This window comes from Canis lupus, chromosome 37, assembly GCF_011100685.1.
Source record: "Canis lupus familiaris isolate Mischka breed German Shepherd chromosome 37, alternate assembly UU_Cfam_GSD_1.0, whole genome shotgun sequence".
In the NCBI taxonomy this organism is placed as follows: domain Eukaryota; kingdom Metazoa; phylum Chordata; class Mammalia; order Carnivora; family Canidae; genus Canis; species Canis lupus.
This window is the reverse complement of record NC_049258.1, coordinates 5,415,232-5,431,855: the sequence shown is the minus strand read 5'-3', so window position 1 is coordinate 5,431,855 and position 16,624 is coordinate 5,415,232. Positions and strand designations below refer to the sequence as shown.

Here is a 16,624-nt window from a genome sequence, read left to right as displayed (position 1 = left end):
TCATCTCTGCTTGGCTTAATATTGACTTATGCTGCTCATTCTCACAACCTGGCTACAGCCAGAAGAATGGCTCGTTCTTAATCCGGCCCTCGGGCAGAGGATTATAGCTATAAATATTTCAGCAACATCAGTTACGATAGGAGATTTTTTTTTTTTGAATGTCCTAGTCTCTAGTGTGGCCAACTCTAAATTACGGAATGCCTTTGCGAACTTGATCGTTGCGTGATTAAAATTTACCAAGAAGCATGGCAACGCTCTGGGCCTTCTCGACGAAGAATGTTGTTTCCGGGGCAGAATCAGATTTCAAGACTTGTGCCCAAAATTGCAGCAGTAGGTTCTATTTTGTAAAACTGCTTCCTCCCACTTCCAAGCCGTCCCATGCACATACGGGCTGGAGATGTTCCTTGGGTTGTACGTACCCATTCATGTCTAATTTCCCTTTTTATTTTTTTTCTTTATTTATTTTTTTGCAGGAGCTAAGCCCAGAAGCAACACATCCCGATTTCCGCCTCTGGTTGACAAGTTACCCATCACCAAGTTTCCCCGTGTCCGTCCTGCAGAATGGCGTGAAAATGACCAATGAAGCCCCGAAAGGTTTACGAGCTAATATCATTCGATCGTACCTCATGGACCCGATCTCCGACCCCGAGTTCTTTGGCAGCTGCAAAAAGCCTGTTAGTAGTGGCTAAGTCTTGCTCCCTCGGCCCCGACGCGGTCCAAGTGGCCCCTGCTGACCACGGCTGTGTGGGGCTGAGCAAAACTACAGATTAGATAGGCCTCCTGCCCTGCAGTGCCGTTGGTTTTGATTACTGATTATTGACTGTGCTGAAGTCAATTGTATTAATATTTTATTTTAATTTTACCACCGGCCTCATTTCTGCGCAGCTGAGATCTTCTGGGGTGTCATTAATAATGTAGCTTTCCATTTAGAAAGTCAGCTGTAAGCCATTCCCAGTACAAATCTGCAAGGTTGGAGAATCTTGTTTCAGGATATTAACTGAGCCTTTTGCTCTTTGGAGCCGTATCTTTAAATTAAAACATAAAAATATTTCCTCCATATAACTATAATGAGAGCCAGAATGATTTTACTCCTTGATTGATGGGACTCATAAGGGTCTTTTTCAGCGTCCCTGGGCAAGCGGGGAAACCACCCACTGCTTTCATGATTAGAATTCGGTGTGTGAATGTCTGTGACCTGAAATTGTTTCACAGCGTTTTGCCATAATTAAAAATGGAAGAGTTTCTTTTTAAGAGGGGTTGTGAACCTTGGTTAAGTTTTTGCCATTAAACAGCTCACGCTTTTGATATCGGGATATGTTTTAAGGACGCATCAAAAGGAAACATTAAAAATAAAGAAGTACTTTCATTAAACAAAAGTCCCAGGTACTGAGGGAAAGCAAGCGCCTATGCTTAAAACTCAGTCCACCCTTATCCTCTGGGCTAAGACCTGCTGTCTGGGTGGCTTTCGCGTTGATTAGGCCCAGAGAGAGCGGGTTCCTCCGGGGTAGGTGGTGAGGGCACGTCTGCACAGGCCAGCCTGGACAGATGCCCTTTGTGCACAATTTCACTTCGTTTCTTCTAGAGCCAAAGGTCTCTCCAGTGGAAGTCCCACATATTGGAAGTCTAGGCATTTATGAAACACCATCCAAACCAAAAGCCAAATCCCCTCAAAAGCCAAAAGAGTTCATCATCATGTTTGCTTTGACTTTGTACTTGGAAATAATTTTTGACTTACAGAAAAGTGGCAAGGAAAACTACATGAAAGTAGTGCTAAGACCAGCCCTACGCCCGTGACGCGTATTCACCTGCTGTTAACATACGACTTTTGTGGGTAACTCAGATATGTCACAACCCCTCACCCCCAAGGAAACACTTCGATGCATATTTCTTAAGAATAGAGATTTTATTTTGCCCTCGTACCATTATTAGTTTAGTGGATTCGATAAGAACACACGATTTTATCTAATCTGCTGTCTGTGTTCCCGAGCTGTCCACTGATTCGATCATGTCCCTTAGAGCATCTTCCCTGCTCACTAGCGATCGGTCTCGGGTTAAAATTTAGTCGCTGTGGCTCTTCGCCTCCTTTAATCCGGAACATTGCCTCAGCCTGTCTTTGAATTTGAAGACCTTGACATTTCTGAAGAATTTACCTCCTCTTAAGGTTTTTTTTTAGTAACATTTCTCATTTGGGGCTTGTCTGATATTTCTTCGTGATTAGATGCAATTATGCATCTTTAGCCAAAAAACTACATTAGTGAAACTGTGGCCTCGGACTATCGCCCTGGGAGACACACGATGTCCATTTATCCTTCACTGTTGATATGAGTCTTGATCACCCAGAGACAATGTTGTCGGATTTCTTCAATGTGTGATAAGAGCCCCTTGCAACTGATGGTCAGTCTCTGGGGAGACATTCTAAGGCCTCGTCGAGATCCTGTTTCTCATCAAAACAGACCCCTGGTCCAGCTTGCGTGGCCATTGATGTACCTTGCCTGACCCGGTTGTTCCCTATGACAGTTCCAGCTCCTTGCTTGACACCTGCCCTCTACTCTCTGCAACAGCTCTCCCCTCTCCCTTTATTTGTGTGCTGTTGGCAGGGACTCAGGAATTCCTTGGTCCCTGCTCCCCCCCCCCAGTGGCTTACAGTTCTTTACTATCCTAAGTCTTTTACTCAAATGGTCCCAGATTTGGTCAGTGGGAGCGCCCCCAAGCTGGGCCCTCTGTACTGGGCCCATCGTTTATTGTTATTGTGGTTGTGGTTGTTGTTATTACTTAGCCTTCTTGCTTTTTTGGCATAAGATGCTGCAGGTTCATCTGTCATCTAGCCCTGGAACCGGTCATTTTTCTGTGAAGTCCTGGTTATGGAGACCTAGATCTAGGTTCTAGACGAGTCCAGCGCTACTGCCTTGTTTCTGGTTCTTGGTCCTTTGAGGGGAGAAAACTTGGAAATACATGCAGGTAGTCTCACACACATGCACATGTTTGTGCACAAATATGCATACCCGCCTCCGGGTGCATGCAGACGAGCACACGCACACGCAGGTACTCATTTGCATACTGCAGAAGTGATGAATTTGTAATGATCCATCCAGCTTCCGCCCATCCGCCCAGGGTTCTTCCTCACTTTCCCTCATTCCATATACACAGGTCACTTCTGCACTAGCACCTGGCTCCCACATCATCAGCACATTTACCAATTTGCTCGGTTCTGTAACATATCGAAAGTAGTTCTAAGGGTGTCTGGGTGGCTCGGTCGGCTGAGTGTCCCGCTCTTGGTTTTAGCCCAGGTCTCCATCTCAGGGTTGTGAGTTCAAGCCTCACGCTGGGCTCCACACTGAGTATGGAGCCTACTTTAAAACAAAGTGAAAAAAGAAAAAAAATAAATAAATAAAATAAAACAAAGTGAAATAAAATAAAATAGTTCCAGAATCCACGCAGCACTTGTCACTCTGCGTTTCCCCCCACCTCTCTGGTTAAATTGATGCTACTTTGCTTTTGTCTCCACTCCTCCTCTCAGTTTATTCCACAGGGGATACTTACACCTGTCCCTAGGTAGAAGAAGTACTCTTGACCAAGAAGACCAAGAAATATTTCCCCTGGCTGACATTCTTTTCTTTTTCTTTTTCTTTTTTTTTTTTTTTTGAGAGGGAGAGAGGGAATCTTAAGCAGGCTCCATATCCACTGTGGAGCCTAACACAGGCCTCAGTCTCACAACCCTGAGATCATGATCTGAGCAGAAATCAAGAGACAGACATCTAACCAACTGAGCCACCCAGGCACATCCCTTAACTGATATTCTTAACCTACGTCCCCATCTGCTCCTTGGGATCACTCTGGGGCGGCCCACTATTGGAAGCAGGGCTCTGATTTCCCTCTCTCAATTCACTGCCCTGGAGCCAAAGACTGCTCTACTCTTTCAGGCATAAGTTTTGCACTTTTCCACTCTACCCCAGGTGCAAGGAACATGCATCAACTTTCTGAGGAGCCCCATTAATTCCTTCTCATTAGCTTGGACTAAGAGGATACACCTCACGCTCCTTTCTCCTTGGAGATAGGGGCAAAAGGGCTCCCAGCACAGCCACTGCTCTTTCCAAGGAAACCTTCACAAAATCCTCTCTCAAGGTCTATTTCGACCATTTTCTAGCATTCTTGTGGAGGGTGCATACTACTTCCTGATTTCTGATTCAAGGCTGACTTTGCCATTCAAAGTAACTGTAAGACTTCTTATTATCTAAAGAGTAACTGGAAAAGTCATAAGGCCAAAGTTTTCATCTGGAAGTCCTTCTTGTAGAACTGCTTAATTGGTTTGAACTGTCTACTTTGAAATTTCTCCATGGTGGTCTGGGACCACACACTGGAGTTCATTCTTCTTGCCTCACTATGCTCAGTTGGAACCTCCAAAATCCTTATAGGATTTAGTAAGACTAAATAGACGAGCTGAATGTGCTCCTTAAAAACCAGGTGTACATAGCTACGTGTGCCAACTAACATGCATACAAAGGGACGTGTTTCTGCCTACATAGCCTGCTGAAATAGTGAATTCTGTTGTAATGTACTTTGGGATGGATATATTTATAAACACAGAGTCACTTTCATTTTAAAAAATGGTAAGCATAATGCAATGTGAGGAAGGAAATGATGTGGTGCCATTTCTTCTCATTACAGGAGGAATTCAAGAAATTACTTTATGGCCTCTGCTTCTTTCATGCTTTGGTACAGGAGAGACGGAAATTTGGACCCCTGGGGTGGAATATTCCTTATGAGTTCAATGAGACTGACCTAAGAATCAGTGTACAGCAACTCCACATGTTCCTGAACCAGTATGAGGTATCATAAAAGTCACAGCAAGAATATTACCTATTTTGCTCTTTATCACATTGTGTTTGTATAGTAAGCAGGGACTTCTCATTAATTCCTACTCTTACAAAATAAATAGGATAATTCGCAACAGCTTATTAAATAACACTTTGTTATAATAGGATATCAAAACTGCTATCGTAGGTAGTTAGGACATTGGTTTGTCTATTAAGAACCTATGTTTTATTATTATTTATTTTTGACATAGAAACACCTATGGGAATGGGCGAGATGATCATATTGGGCTTATTTTGAAAAGGATTTGAGAAGACCGTCAATCAACCAGGCTCTGAAATGAAAATATAAATTGATTTCCTCCTGTTCTGGAGCATGACTTTATTTTTAGAGAAATGTGATTGTACTGTATTATTCCAGAATTTAGATTTGGGCCATTCATCAGGAGAAAACAGACTCTTTAGGTCACTGATGTTCACCTGAGGTGTGGATTCTGGGGGGAAAAAAACAAACAGTCTAATATTGTCACATCAACTGCATGTAAGCCCCTACAATTCTCTCTCTCTCTCTCTCTCTTTCACACACACACACACACACACACACACACACACACACACACACACTCCCCCATTTTCTCTTTTAGCCACTTGTCTATCAGTTGGATTTTTAACATGTTTGCAACTTTGAATAACTGCTTTTTTCTCTCTCTCTCTTTTTTTTTTTTTTTGAAGAACTGCTTATTAAATCAATCCAGGCATCCTGTAAGGATATGGAACTTTTTGAGAGTGAATCCCTCCCAAATTTTAGTAGAATTTTGTCCCTAAAGTTCACCCATATGTGGAATTTAAGAAACAAAACAAATGAACATAGAGAAAGGGGGGGAAGGAGGGAGGCAAATACAAGAGGCTCTTATCAGTAGAGTATATTCTAATTTAAAATATTATAGTCTGTAGTAGAGTCAGTTAAAAGTGCCAGCAATTCAAAATTTAGCAAACATAAAATGAAGTTTTGTAAAATATCATAGACATGTTCAGAATATCATAGACATAGAAATGAGAAACATTGAGACTACATTGAAAACCACATTCTTCCAGAAGATATCAGAGATGTTATCTGAAACATTTATGTCTAAGAAGTTAAAATATGTGAATGCATAATAAGAATAGCATATACTACTATACTGTCTCTTAGGATAAACATCATAAAATTTCTTTTGCTTCAATCTCTTAATTATTTTAAGAAATAATCTTATTTTGAAAATAATGGTTGACTGGAACTATTTGTAGGGACACCTGGGTCTCAGCAGTTGAGCATCTGCCTTCAGCTCAGGTCCTGGGATTGAGTCCTTCATCGGGCTCCTTGCGGGGAGCCTGCTTCTCCCTCTGCCTGATTTTTTAGATAAAATCTTTAAAAAAATAAAGAAGGGCATGAAAGGACAAAGATGATGATATAATCCAAAAGTAAAAAATTGCTATATTTTAAAGCATTGCTTTATTACCGTAAACAATAAGATATTGTAAAAAGACAAATGAAAATTGAAGAGATAGCTAAAATCTATCTGATTTAATAACTGCATAGAGATTTTAATAATAATAAAAAATATAATCATCCAAATGAGGAAAATACATAGAAGAGCAGAGAAGATAATTTAACAAGATAAATACAAGTAGTGAATAAACATTTTTACAATGTCAGTATCAAAAATAAACTTAAGATATGAAATGTTCAGTATGGTGACTAGAGTTAAAACTATATTGCATATTTGAAGGTGGCTGAGAATAGATCTTAAAAGTTCTCATCACAAGAAAAAATGTATAGTTATGTGTAATGGCTAATGACTTGCTAAATAGACTTATTGTTGTGTTCATTTCACAATACGTGCAAGTATCAAATCTTTGTTACACATTTGAAACTAATGTTATATGTCAATTATATCTCAATTAAAAAATACATTTAAAAATAAAAAACAGGGGGGCTTGGCTGGCTCAGTAGGCAAAGCACGTGACTCCGGATCTTGGGGTTGTAAGTTCAAGCTCCTGTTGGGTGTAGTGATGCTAAAAATTAAAATATATCTAAAAATATTTAAAAACAATGTTATTGTTTAACTATCAATATTTTCTCCTGAGTGAAAATGCTCAGTTCTGTTGAGAGCAACGAGAAATAGAATTCTCTGTATTGCTGGTGGCTGTTTAAGTATTTATGCTGATGATAAAAGTATGAACAGTATGAACAACCAATACTTTTGCACTCATAAACATTTAAAAATTCTTTAGACCAGAGAATGTGATAAAAAAAAAAAACAAACTAAAAGGAAAGAATATTTCCACAAGTCTGAATAAAAAGGATAATTCATAAAACAGTGCATAGAAATAAAGCCATTAACATTTTAATTGGGTCAAAAAATGAATAGAAGACTAGTTCAGAGAACAAATGTTACTAAACACGAAAAAATTATGAACTTCACTGATATTGTAGGAATGCAAGCTAACACAGTATTATCTTTGGTCAATCAAATTAGCAAAAATTTTAAAACTGATTCCTACAATTGCTACAGCCTTTCAAAAAAGCAATTTGGTGGGTCACCTGGGTGGCTCAGTCGGGGAAGTGTCCAACTCCCGAACTCTGTGTTTTTCCCCTTCCTCTATGTTCATCGGTTTTATTTCTTAAATTAAAATATTTTGAAAGAGTATTTCATGAAATGGTAAAAGGTATCCTATGAGACTTGGTGAAAAACTATACGCAGAACTGTTTTTATCTGTATCACAATATTGTTTATATAACACAATAGTGATTCCTATTGTCAAAATCCAGAGGGATATAAAAAAAGATGATGAAGGAAACTAACACTGATTATCTCTGAATTATAGGGGGTTTGTCTTGAATGTCAGTCAGCCACGCCAGGTTTTCATGGCTGGGATTCTGGTCTCACTCATTGTGTGTCTGGCACATAGTAGGTGGTCCATTCGTGTTGGTTGAGTAGTGAGTGAGTCCGGGCCAAGGTAATAGATGACTTTTGCCCTCAGCATTGACAAATGACACAAGGAGAAGACGACTCCGGAATTAGCAGAGAAGTGTATAAAGGGAACTAGTGCTTAATGCCAATTTTGTAAGCCCAGTTGAATTTAATAATAGGAGCAAACAGGAAGCACAGCTCTGTAGGTAACACGCGACTGAGAACTCTCAGCCCGCAGAGTGACTTGAACCCTGGCTCCTAGGAACTGCCTTACGAAGCCCTGCAGTACATGACAGGTGAATGCAATTACGGAGGCAGGGTGACGGATGACTGGGACCGGCGCACGCTGCGCAGCATCCTGAACAAATTCTTCAACCCAGAACTAGTTCAAAACCCAGGCTACAAATTCGACTCCAGCGGCATCTACTTTGTTCCTCCTTCTGGTGATGTAAGTACGCCCTTCAAGAAAACTAAAAGCAAGGAAACCTGAAATTCCTCTGATAAAATGGTGATTTTTTTTCCCCTAGAGGCCTTGTTTTTTGGCTGACCATTGTGTGTCCTTTGTTCAGTCTTCAAGGAAGAGAACAAACCTCATGCACAGATGTAGCTAGTGGTTTGCCATTTGCTGTAACGTGAGGACTATCAGAAACCATCAATCCACCACTCACCCAAGGATAGCTTCCTAGTGACCCAAACTTCTATCATGAGTTTATTCCTTTGGCAAAAAGACATCGTCCCCAGTTAAAGTGGAAATACACGTGGGAAGGGTCACAAAATAATATCAACAACAACAACAACAACAAAAAATAATAATAATATCAACAATAACCATTAACAGCAAGGTCATGCTTGCTTATTTACAAAGCTGTACAGGTACTCGTCTCACTAGAGCATCAGAGTAACGGTGGTATTATCATTCCGTCCTTTTGATGAATGAGAAAGCAGATTCACTAGAGTTGAAGGACTTGCCCAAGGCCACACAGGTAGGAAGGGGAAGAGAGTTCCAGAACCATCCTACTGCAAGAGTCCATTTCCTTCTGCTACTTTTTCTAGGCCTGCCCTCATGGAAGATGCAGTGTCCGCCTTCAGATTATCACACAGTAGACTTCCAGGGACCCCCAGGACAGTTGAATTGGCTCTCATTTTATTCCTAGAAGTCAAAAGGGCACATGTTGAAAGTTAAACGTTGGACCATATGCAACAGAGCCACATTCCATAACCCCATCATCCATTAGGACTAATGCTGGCTGAGAGCAGATGTCAATAGAGGTGAAGAGAAAATCTGTCCCCGAGCCTAAGTCACTAAATGAGTGGAGCAAGTCAACATGTGGGGCCATGAGTGTCAAGATTTCCAGGGACGAATTGTCAAGTGAGAAAAAAGGCAAGATGAAGTCAGGGATATGGAATATAACTCATTTTGAAAAACCATCTGTAATCAACCCCCCCCCCCCGCCATAAACGTATATGAGTATTTGTACGATTATATGAGCATGAAGAAAGGCTTGTAACTTTGACAGAGTCCATGTAAATAAAATATAGAATGTGCGCATGCGTAAAAAGAAATGTTAATGGTGATTATCTCAGGATAATAATCATTCAGGTGATATTTGCCTTTCTGAATTACGTAGATTTATCACAAGAGTAAACAAAAAAAATCAGAGTAAAGAGAAAAAGAATTCTTGCAATAAATTAAGAACAAATCATCAGCAAATGTGGTGCTGAATAATTCCTCCAGAAAAAATTTTCTAAAGGAGATGGCAGGGATATTCCTTTCTCCCTTTTAAAAATCCATGCCCGTTGGATGGAACGTTTTCTTTCTCTTCCTAAATGTGTCCTTTTTTATTGTCGTTGTTTTTTCTTTTTAAACTTTGGCCCAGGCTGAAAGACAGTGAAAGCATCCAGTGTCCAGTTTCATGGGCTCATCCACTCAATAACTTGAGTATTGAAAGTCATCTCTTCTCAGAAAGTTCTACGGGATAATTGATTTCTAACTTCCCGACCCTTTGTTATTCATCTTGCAGCACAAAAGCTACATCGAATACACAAAGACTCTGCCGCTGAACCCCGCAACGGAAATCTTTGGGATGAATGCCAATGCAGATATCACTAAAGATCAGTCAGAAACCCAACTGCTGTTCGACAACATTCTTCTCACCCAGGTATGGATCCGTGCAGGAACCAGCTCCCGAGGCTGGAGGGGACGCTGCCCCCGCAGCATGTGCCCACCTCTTACAGTGGAGAAGCATTTTAAGGAAAGGACAAAAATTCCCATGTACCTTATATATGAGTGTAAACATTAAGCACATGAACATGTGGTTTTGGTTGGCGGCTTCTTTTTTTTTTTTTTTTTTTTTTATCAGTGTTTTGATTGAGAAAGAATCTTTGAGTATCGTTCAGCTGCTGGGAGTTCCATTTTGCCTGTCATAAAGATACCATGCCCAAGTGCATTATATCCTTTTTTTTCCTTCCAAGTTTTTTTTTTTAAAGATTTTATTTGTTTATTCATGAGAGACACACACACACACACGCACACACACACACAGAGGCAGAGACACAGGCAGAGGGAGAAGCAGGCTCCATGCAGGGAGCCCGACATGGGACTCGATCCCGGAACCCCAGGATCACGCCCTGGGATGAAGGCAGACGCTCAACCACTGAGCCTCCCTGGCGTCCTCCTTCCAAGTTTTTGTTTCAATTCCAGTTATATAATGTATAGTGTAGTATCGGTTTCGGGAGTAGAATTTAGTGATTCATCACTTGCATGTCATACCCAGAGCTCATCATACGCACCCTCCTCGCAGTGGTGGCTGGGAGGCCCAGTAGGTTGAGTGTCCAACTCTTGGTTTCGGCTCAGGTCCGGATATTGGGGTCCCGGGATTGAGCCCTGCAACAGGCTCCATGCTCATCGCACAGTCTGCTGAGATTCTCTCTCCCTATGCCTGTATCCCCCCTGCTTGCGCTGTCTCTCTCTACCTCTCTCTACTTCTCTCTCTCTCAAATAAATAAAATCTTTAAAAAATAAAAGTGCCCTCCTTAATAGCCATCACCCATTTACTCCATGCCCCCACCCACTGCCCCTCCAGCAACCCTTAGTTTGTCCTCTGTAGTTAGGCGTCTCTTACAGTTTGCCTCTCTCTGTTTTTGTCTTAATTTTATTTTTCCCTTCTCTTCCCATAAGTTCATCTGTATTGTTTTATAAAATTCCACAAATGAGTGAAATCATATGGTGTTTATCTCTCTCTGACTTATGTCACTTAGCACAATATCCTCTAGTTCCATCCATGACGTTGCAAATGTCAAGCTTTCACTCTGATGGCCAAGGAACAATCCGTTGTGCGTGTGTGGCGTGTGTGCGTGTGTGCGTGTCCACCACCTCTTTATCCACTGGTCACTCGGCGGATACTTGTGCTCCTTCCAGAGTTTGGCCTTCGTCGGTGATGCTGCCCTAAACGTCAGAGCGCATGTGCCCTGTGACTCTGTACTTTTCTCTACTCAGGTAGATGCCGATTAGTGCCGTCACTAGATCATAGGGCAGCCCTATTCCTGACTTTCTGAGGAACCTCCACGCTGTTTTCCAGAGCGGCCGCCCCAGTTCGCATTCCCACCAACAGCACCAGAGGGGTCCCCTTTCCCCTCATCCTCACCGACATCTCTTGTTCCCTGTGTTGTTAGCTTTAGCCATTCGGACAGGTGTGAGGCGGCATCTCATCATAGGTTTGATTTGCATTTCCCTAACAATGAGTGATGGCAAGCGTCCTGTCATGCGTCAGTTGGCCATCTGGACGTCCTCTTGGGAAAAATGTCCATTGATGTCCTCTGGCCATATCTTAACTGGATCATTTGTTTTTTGGCTGTTGAATCTGATACATTCTTTACAGATTTCAGATCCTACTCTTTTTAAAAAATTTTTAAAAAACATTTTATTTATTTATTCATGAGAGACACAGAGAGAGAGAGAGAGAGAGAGAGAGAGAGAGAGAGAGAGAGGGGCAGAGACACGGGCAGAGGGAGAAGCAGGCCCCATGCAGGGAGCCCGATGTGGGATTCGATCCCGGGTCTCCAGGATCACAGCCTGAGCTGAAGGCAGGCGCTCAACTGCTGAGCCACCCAGGGATCCCTCAGATCCTACTCTTGATCAGATTTGTCAAGATTTGCAAATATGCTCTCTTATTTCCTAGGCAGCCTTTTGGTTTGGTTGATTGTTTTCTTTACTATGCAGAAGCTTTTTATCTTGAAGAAGTCCGAATAGTTTATTTTTGTTTTTGTTTCCCTTGTCTCAGGTGACATGTCCAGAAAGAGGTTTCTATTGCCAAGGTCAAAGGGGTTGCTGCCTGTGTTCTCCTCTAGCACTTTATGGTTTCCTGTCTCTCATTTAGGTCTTCCAACCATTTCGAATTTCTTTTTGTATATAGTGTAAGTGGTTTCCTTCTTCTGCATGTTGTCCATTTCTCCCAACACCATTTGCTGAAGGAATTGTCATTTTTCTGTTGGATATTCTTTCCTGCTTTGTAGAAGATTAATTGACCATATGGCTGTGGGTCCATTTCTGGGCTTCCTCTTCTGTTCCATGGATCTATGTGTGTGTTTTTGTGCCGGTACCACACTGTCTTGTTGATTACAACTTTGTAATAAGCTCGGAGTCTGGAATTATGATGCCTGCCTGCCCTTTGCTTTTCAACATTACTGTGGCATTCAGGACCTTTTCTGGTTCCATACAAATTTAGGATTGTTTGTTTTAGCTCTTTGAAAAATGTTAGTGGCATTTTGATTGGGGTTGCATTGAATGAATAGATTGCTTTGGGTAATACAGACATTTTAACAACATTTGTGCTTCCAATCTATGAGCATGGAGTGTTTTTCCTTTTCTCTGTATCATCTTCAATTTCCTTCATAAATGTTATAGTTTTCAGAGTACAGATCTTTTACCTTTGGGGTAGGTTTATTCAGAGCTCTCTGATGGTTTTTGGTGCCATTGTAAATGGGATGGATTCCTTGATTTCTCTTCCTGCTGTTTCATTATGGTGTATAGGAATGCAACAGACTTCTGCACATTGATTTTATCTCCTGCAACTTTGCTGAATTCGTGTATCAGTTCTAGCAGTGTTTTGGTGGAGTCTTTCAGTTTTTCTACATAGAGCATCATGTCTATGCAAACTGAAAGTTTGGCTTCTTTCTTGGTGATTTTTTAAATTTCTTTTTGTTGTCTGATTGCTGAGGGTAGGACTTCCAGCACTATGTTGAACAACAGTGGAGAGAGTGGACATCCCTGTCTTGTTCCTGACTTTAGAGGAAAAGCTCTCCGTTTTTCCCCACTGAGGATGATAATAACTACGGGTCTTTTGTAGATGGCCTTTATGAGGTATGTTCCTTCTATCCCTACTTTCTTGAGAGCTTTCCAAGAAAGGATAATGTTATTTTGTTAGATGATTTTTCTGCATCTATTGAGAAGATCATATGGTTCTTATCCTTTCTTTTATTAATGTGGTATCACGTTGATTTATTTGTGAATATTGAACCATCCTTGCAGCCTAGGAATAAATCCCACTTGATTATGGTGAACAATTCTTTTAATGTGCTGTGGGGTTCGATTTCCTAGTATCTTGTTGAGAATTTTTGCATCCATGTTCATCAGGAATGTTGGTCTATAATTCTCCCTTTTTAAAACAGATTATTTATTTTAGAGAGGGACAAAACATGAGGGGAGGGCAGAAGGACTCTCAGACTCCACACTGAGCGTGTAGACCCAAGCACAGCTCAGTCTCACGATCCTGAGATAATGACCTGAGCCAAAATCAAGAGTCAGATGCTAAACCAACTGAGCTACCCAGGTGCCCCTGTAATTCTCTTTTTTTAGTGGGGTCCCTGTCTGGTTTTGGGATCAAGATGACGCTGGCTTCATAGAATGAGTTTGGACATTTTCCTTCCATTTCTTTTTTTGGAGCAATTTGAGAATAGGTATTAACTCTTCTTTACATCTTTGGTAGAATTCCCTGGGAAGCCATCTGCCCTGGAATCTTGCTTCCTGGGAGACATTTGATTACTGACTGCTTCAATTTCTTTGCTGGTTATGGGTCTGTTGAAATTTTCTCTTTCTTCCTGTTTCAGTTTTGTTTTATTTTTCTAGGAATTTATCTATTTCTTCCAGATTTCCCAATTTGTTGGCAAATAATTGCTGATAATATCTTCTCACAATTGTTTGTTTTTCTGCAAATTGGTTATGATCTCTCCTCTCTCATTTGTGATTATTTATTTGAGTTCTTTCTCTTTTCTTTTTGATAAGGCTTGCTAGGGGTTTATCAATTTTATTAATTCTTTCAAAGAGTCAACTTCTAGTTTCATTGATCTGTCCTGGGTTTTTTATATTTCTGTATGATTTATTTCTGCTCTAATTTTTATTATATCCATTATTCCGCTAGTTTTAAGCTTTGATATTCTTTTTCCAACTCCTTTAGATGTAAGGTTAGGTTGTATATTTCAGACTTTTGTTTCTTCTTGAGGTGGGCCTGTCTTGCTATATACTGCCCTCTTAGGACTGCCTTTATGCTTTCATTTTCATTTGCTTCTATGTATATTTTTAATAATAAATTTATTTTTTATTGGTGTTCAATTTGCCAACATACAGAATAACACCCAGTGTTTATCCCATCAAGTGCTCCCTTCAGTGCCCATCACCCATTCACCCCCAAACCCCCCTCATAGCTCAGGGCAGAGCATTTGACTGCTTCTATGTATTTTTAAAATTTCTTCTTTAATTTCCTGGTTAACCCATTCATTTCTTAGTAGGATGTTCTTTGACCTCCATGTATTTGTGGTCATTCCAAATTTTTCCTTGTGGTGGCTTCAAGTTTCATGGTGTTGTGATCTGATAATATGCATGGTATGATCTCAATCTTTTTGTCCTGGTTGAGGCCTAATTTGTGACCTAGTGTGTGATCTATTCTGGAGAAGGTCCCATGTACACTTGAAAAGAATGTATATTCTGTTGCTTCAGGATGAAATGTTCTGTCTATATCTGTTAAGTCCATCTGGTCCAGTGTGTCATTCAAAGCCCTGTTTCCTTGCTGATCTGCTTGGATGATCTGTCCATTGTTGTGAGTGGGGTGTTTAAGTCCCCTATTATTATTATATGATAATGAGATTCTTTATGTTTGTTATTAATTGATTTTTATATATTTGGGTGCTCCTAAGTTGGGGGCATAAATATTTACAATTGTTTGATTTTCTTGTTGGCTAGACCCCTTTATTATGAGTGCCTTTCTACATCTCCTGGTAGTCCTTGGTTTAAAATTTAGTTTATCTGATATAAGTATGGCTCCTCCAGCTTTCTTCTGATGACCATTAGCATGATAAGTGGTTCTCTATCCTTGTACTTTCTCTTTTTTTTTAAGATTTTATTTATTTATTCAAATAGAGACACAGAGAGGCAGAGACAGAGACATAGGCAGAGAGAGAAGCAGGCTCCATGTGGGGAGCCCAATGTGTGACTCGATCGCAGGACTCTGGCATCACGACCTGAGCCAAAGGCAGACGCTCAACCCCTGAGCCACCGAGGTGGATAGAGGTGCCCCCCTATCCTCTCACTTTCAATCTTCAGGTGTCTTTGGGCCTAAAATGAGTCTCTTCAGGGGTACCTGGATGGCTCAGCAGTTAAACGTCTGCCTTTGGCTCAGGGTATGATCCTGGAGTCCTGGGATCAAGTCCCATATCAGGCTCCCTGCAGGGAATCTGTTTCTCCTTCTTCTTGTGTCCCTGCCTCTCTCTCTGTGTGTCTCCTAGGAATAAATAAATAAAATCTTTAAAATAAAATAAAATAAAATAAAATAATAAAATAAAATAAAATAAAATAAAATAAAATAAAATAAAATAAAAAAGTCTCTTCTAAGTAGCATATTGATGGGTCTTGTTTTTTTTAATCCGTTCTGATACTCTTTGTCATTTGATTGGAGCATTGAGTTCATTTATACTCAGAGTAATTATTGATAGATATCAATTTAGTGCCATTGTATTACCTGTAAATTTGCTGTTCTTATAGATTGTCTCTGTTCCTTTCTGGGCTTTGTTACTTTGGATCTCCCTTTCTGCTCAAAGGGTCCCCTATAATATTTCTTACAGGACAGTTTAGTGTTCATGAGCTGCTTTAGTGTTTGCTTGTGTACGGCATTCTTTATCTTTCCTTCTATTCTGAATGACAATCTTGCTGGATAACGTATTCATGGATGCATATTTTTTCCACTTAGGGTTGAATATGTATCATGCTGCTAACTTCTGGCCTGCCAGGTCTCTGTGGACATTTCTGCTAATCATATGTGTCTACCCTTGTAGATTAAGGACTCGTCTCTAGCTGCTTTTAGAATTCTTTTTATCTTTGTATTTGGCAAGTTTCACTGTGCTATGTCTTGGTGTTGACCGGTCCTTGTTGATTTTGCAGGGAGTTCTCTGTGCCTCTTCGACTTGAATGCCTGCTTCCTTCCCCAGATTAGGGAAGTTCTCAGTGATAATTTGCTCAAACAAACCTTCTGCCCTCTTTTCCCTGTTCTCCTTTCTCAGGGACTCCTGTGAGATAGATGTTGTTGTGCTTTCTGGAATCAGCGAGTTCCCTAAGGCTATACTCATGATCTGATAGTTCTCTTTCCCTATTCTTTTCAGCTTCATTGTTTTCCATAATTTTATCTTCTGTATCACCTAGTCATTCCTCTGCTCCTTCCATCCTCCATCCTTCCATCCTCAATCCTTCCATCCTCAATCCTTCCATCCTCCCATCCTCAATCCTGTGACTGTGATTACATCCAGTCAGTTCTGCATCTCAGTTACAGCAATTTTATATTTCAGCCTGACTAGTTTCTAGGTCTTTTATCTCTG

The 16,624-nt window shown here is 40.7% G+C and overlaps 1 protein-coding gene across 1 annotated transcript in view; it reads left to right on the top strand.

Annotated features, from left to right (window-relative positions):
* Nucleotides 1-16,624, top strand: part of DNAH7 (dynein axonemal heavy chain 7) — a 240,346-nt gene that overhangs the window by 205,799 nt on the left and 17,923 nt on the right. Inside the window, exons 57-60 of the mRNA XM_038585215.1 lie at nucleotides 474-674; nucleotides 4,666-4,827; nucleotides 8,028-8,213; nucleotides 9,787-9,924. Coding sequence (XP_038441143.1) covers nucleotides 474-674; nucleotides 4,666-4,827; nucleotides 8,028-8,213; nucleotides 9,787-9,924 — 687 coding nt within the window. The remainder of the gene's footprint in view (nucleotides 1-473; nucleotides 675-4,665; nucleotides 4,828-8,027; nucleotides 8,214-9,786; nucleotides 9,925-16,624) is intronic.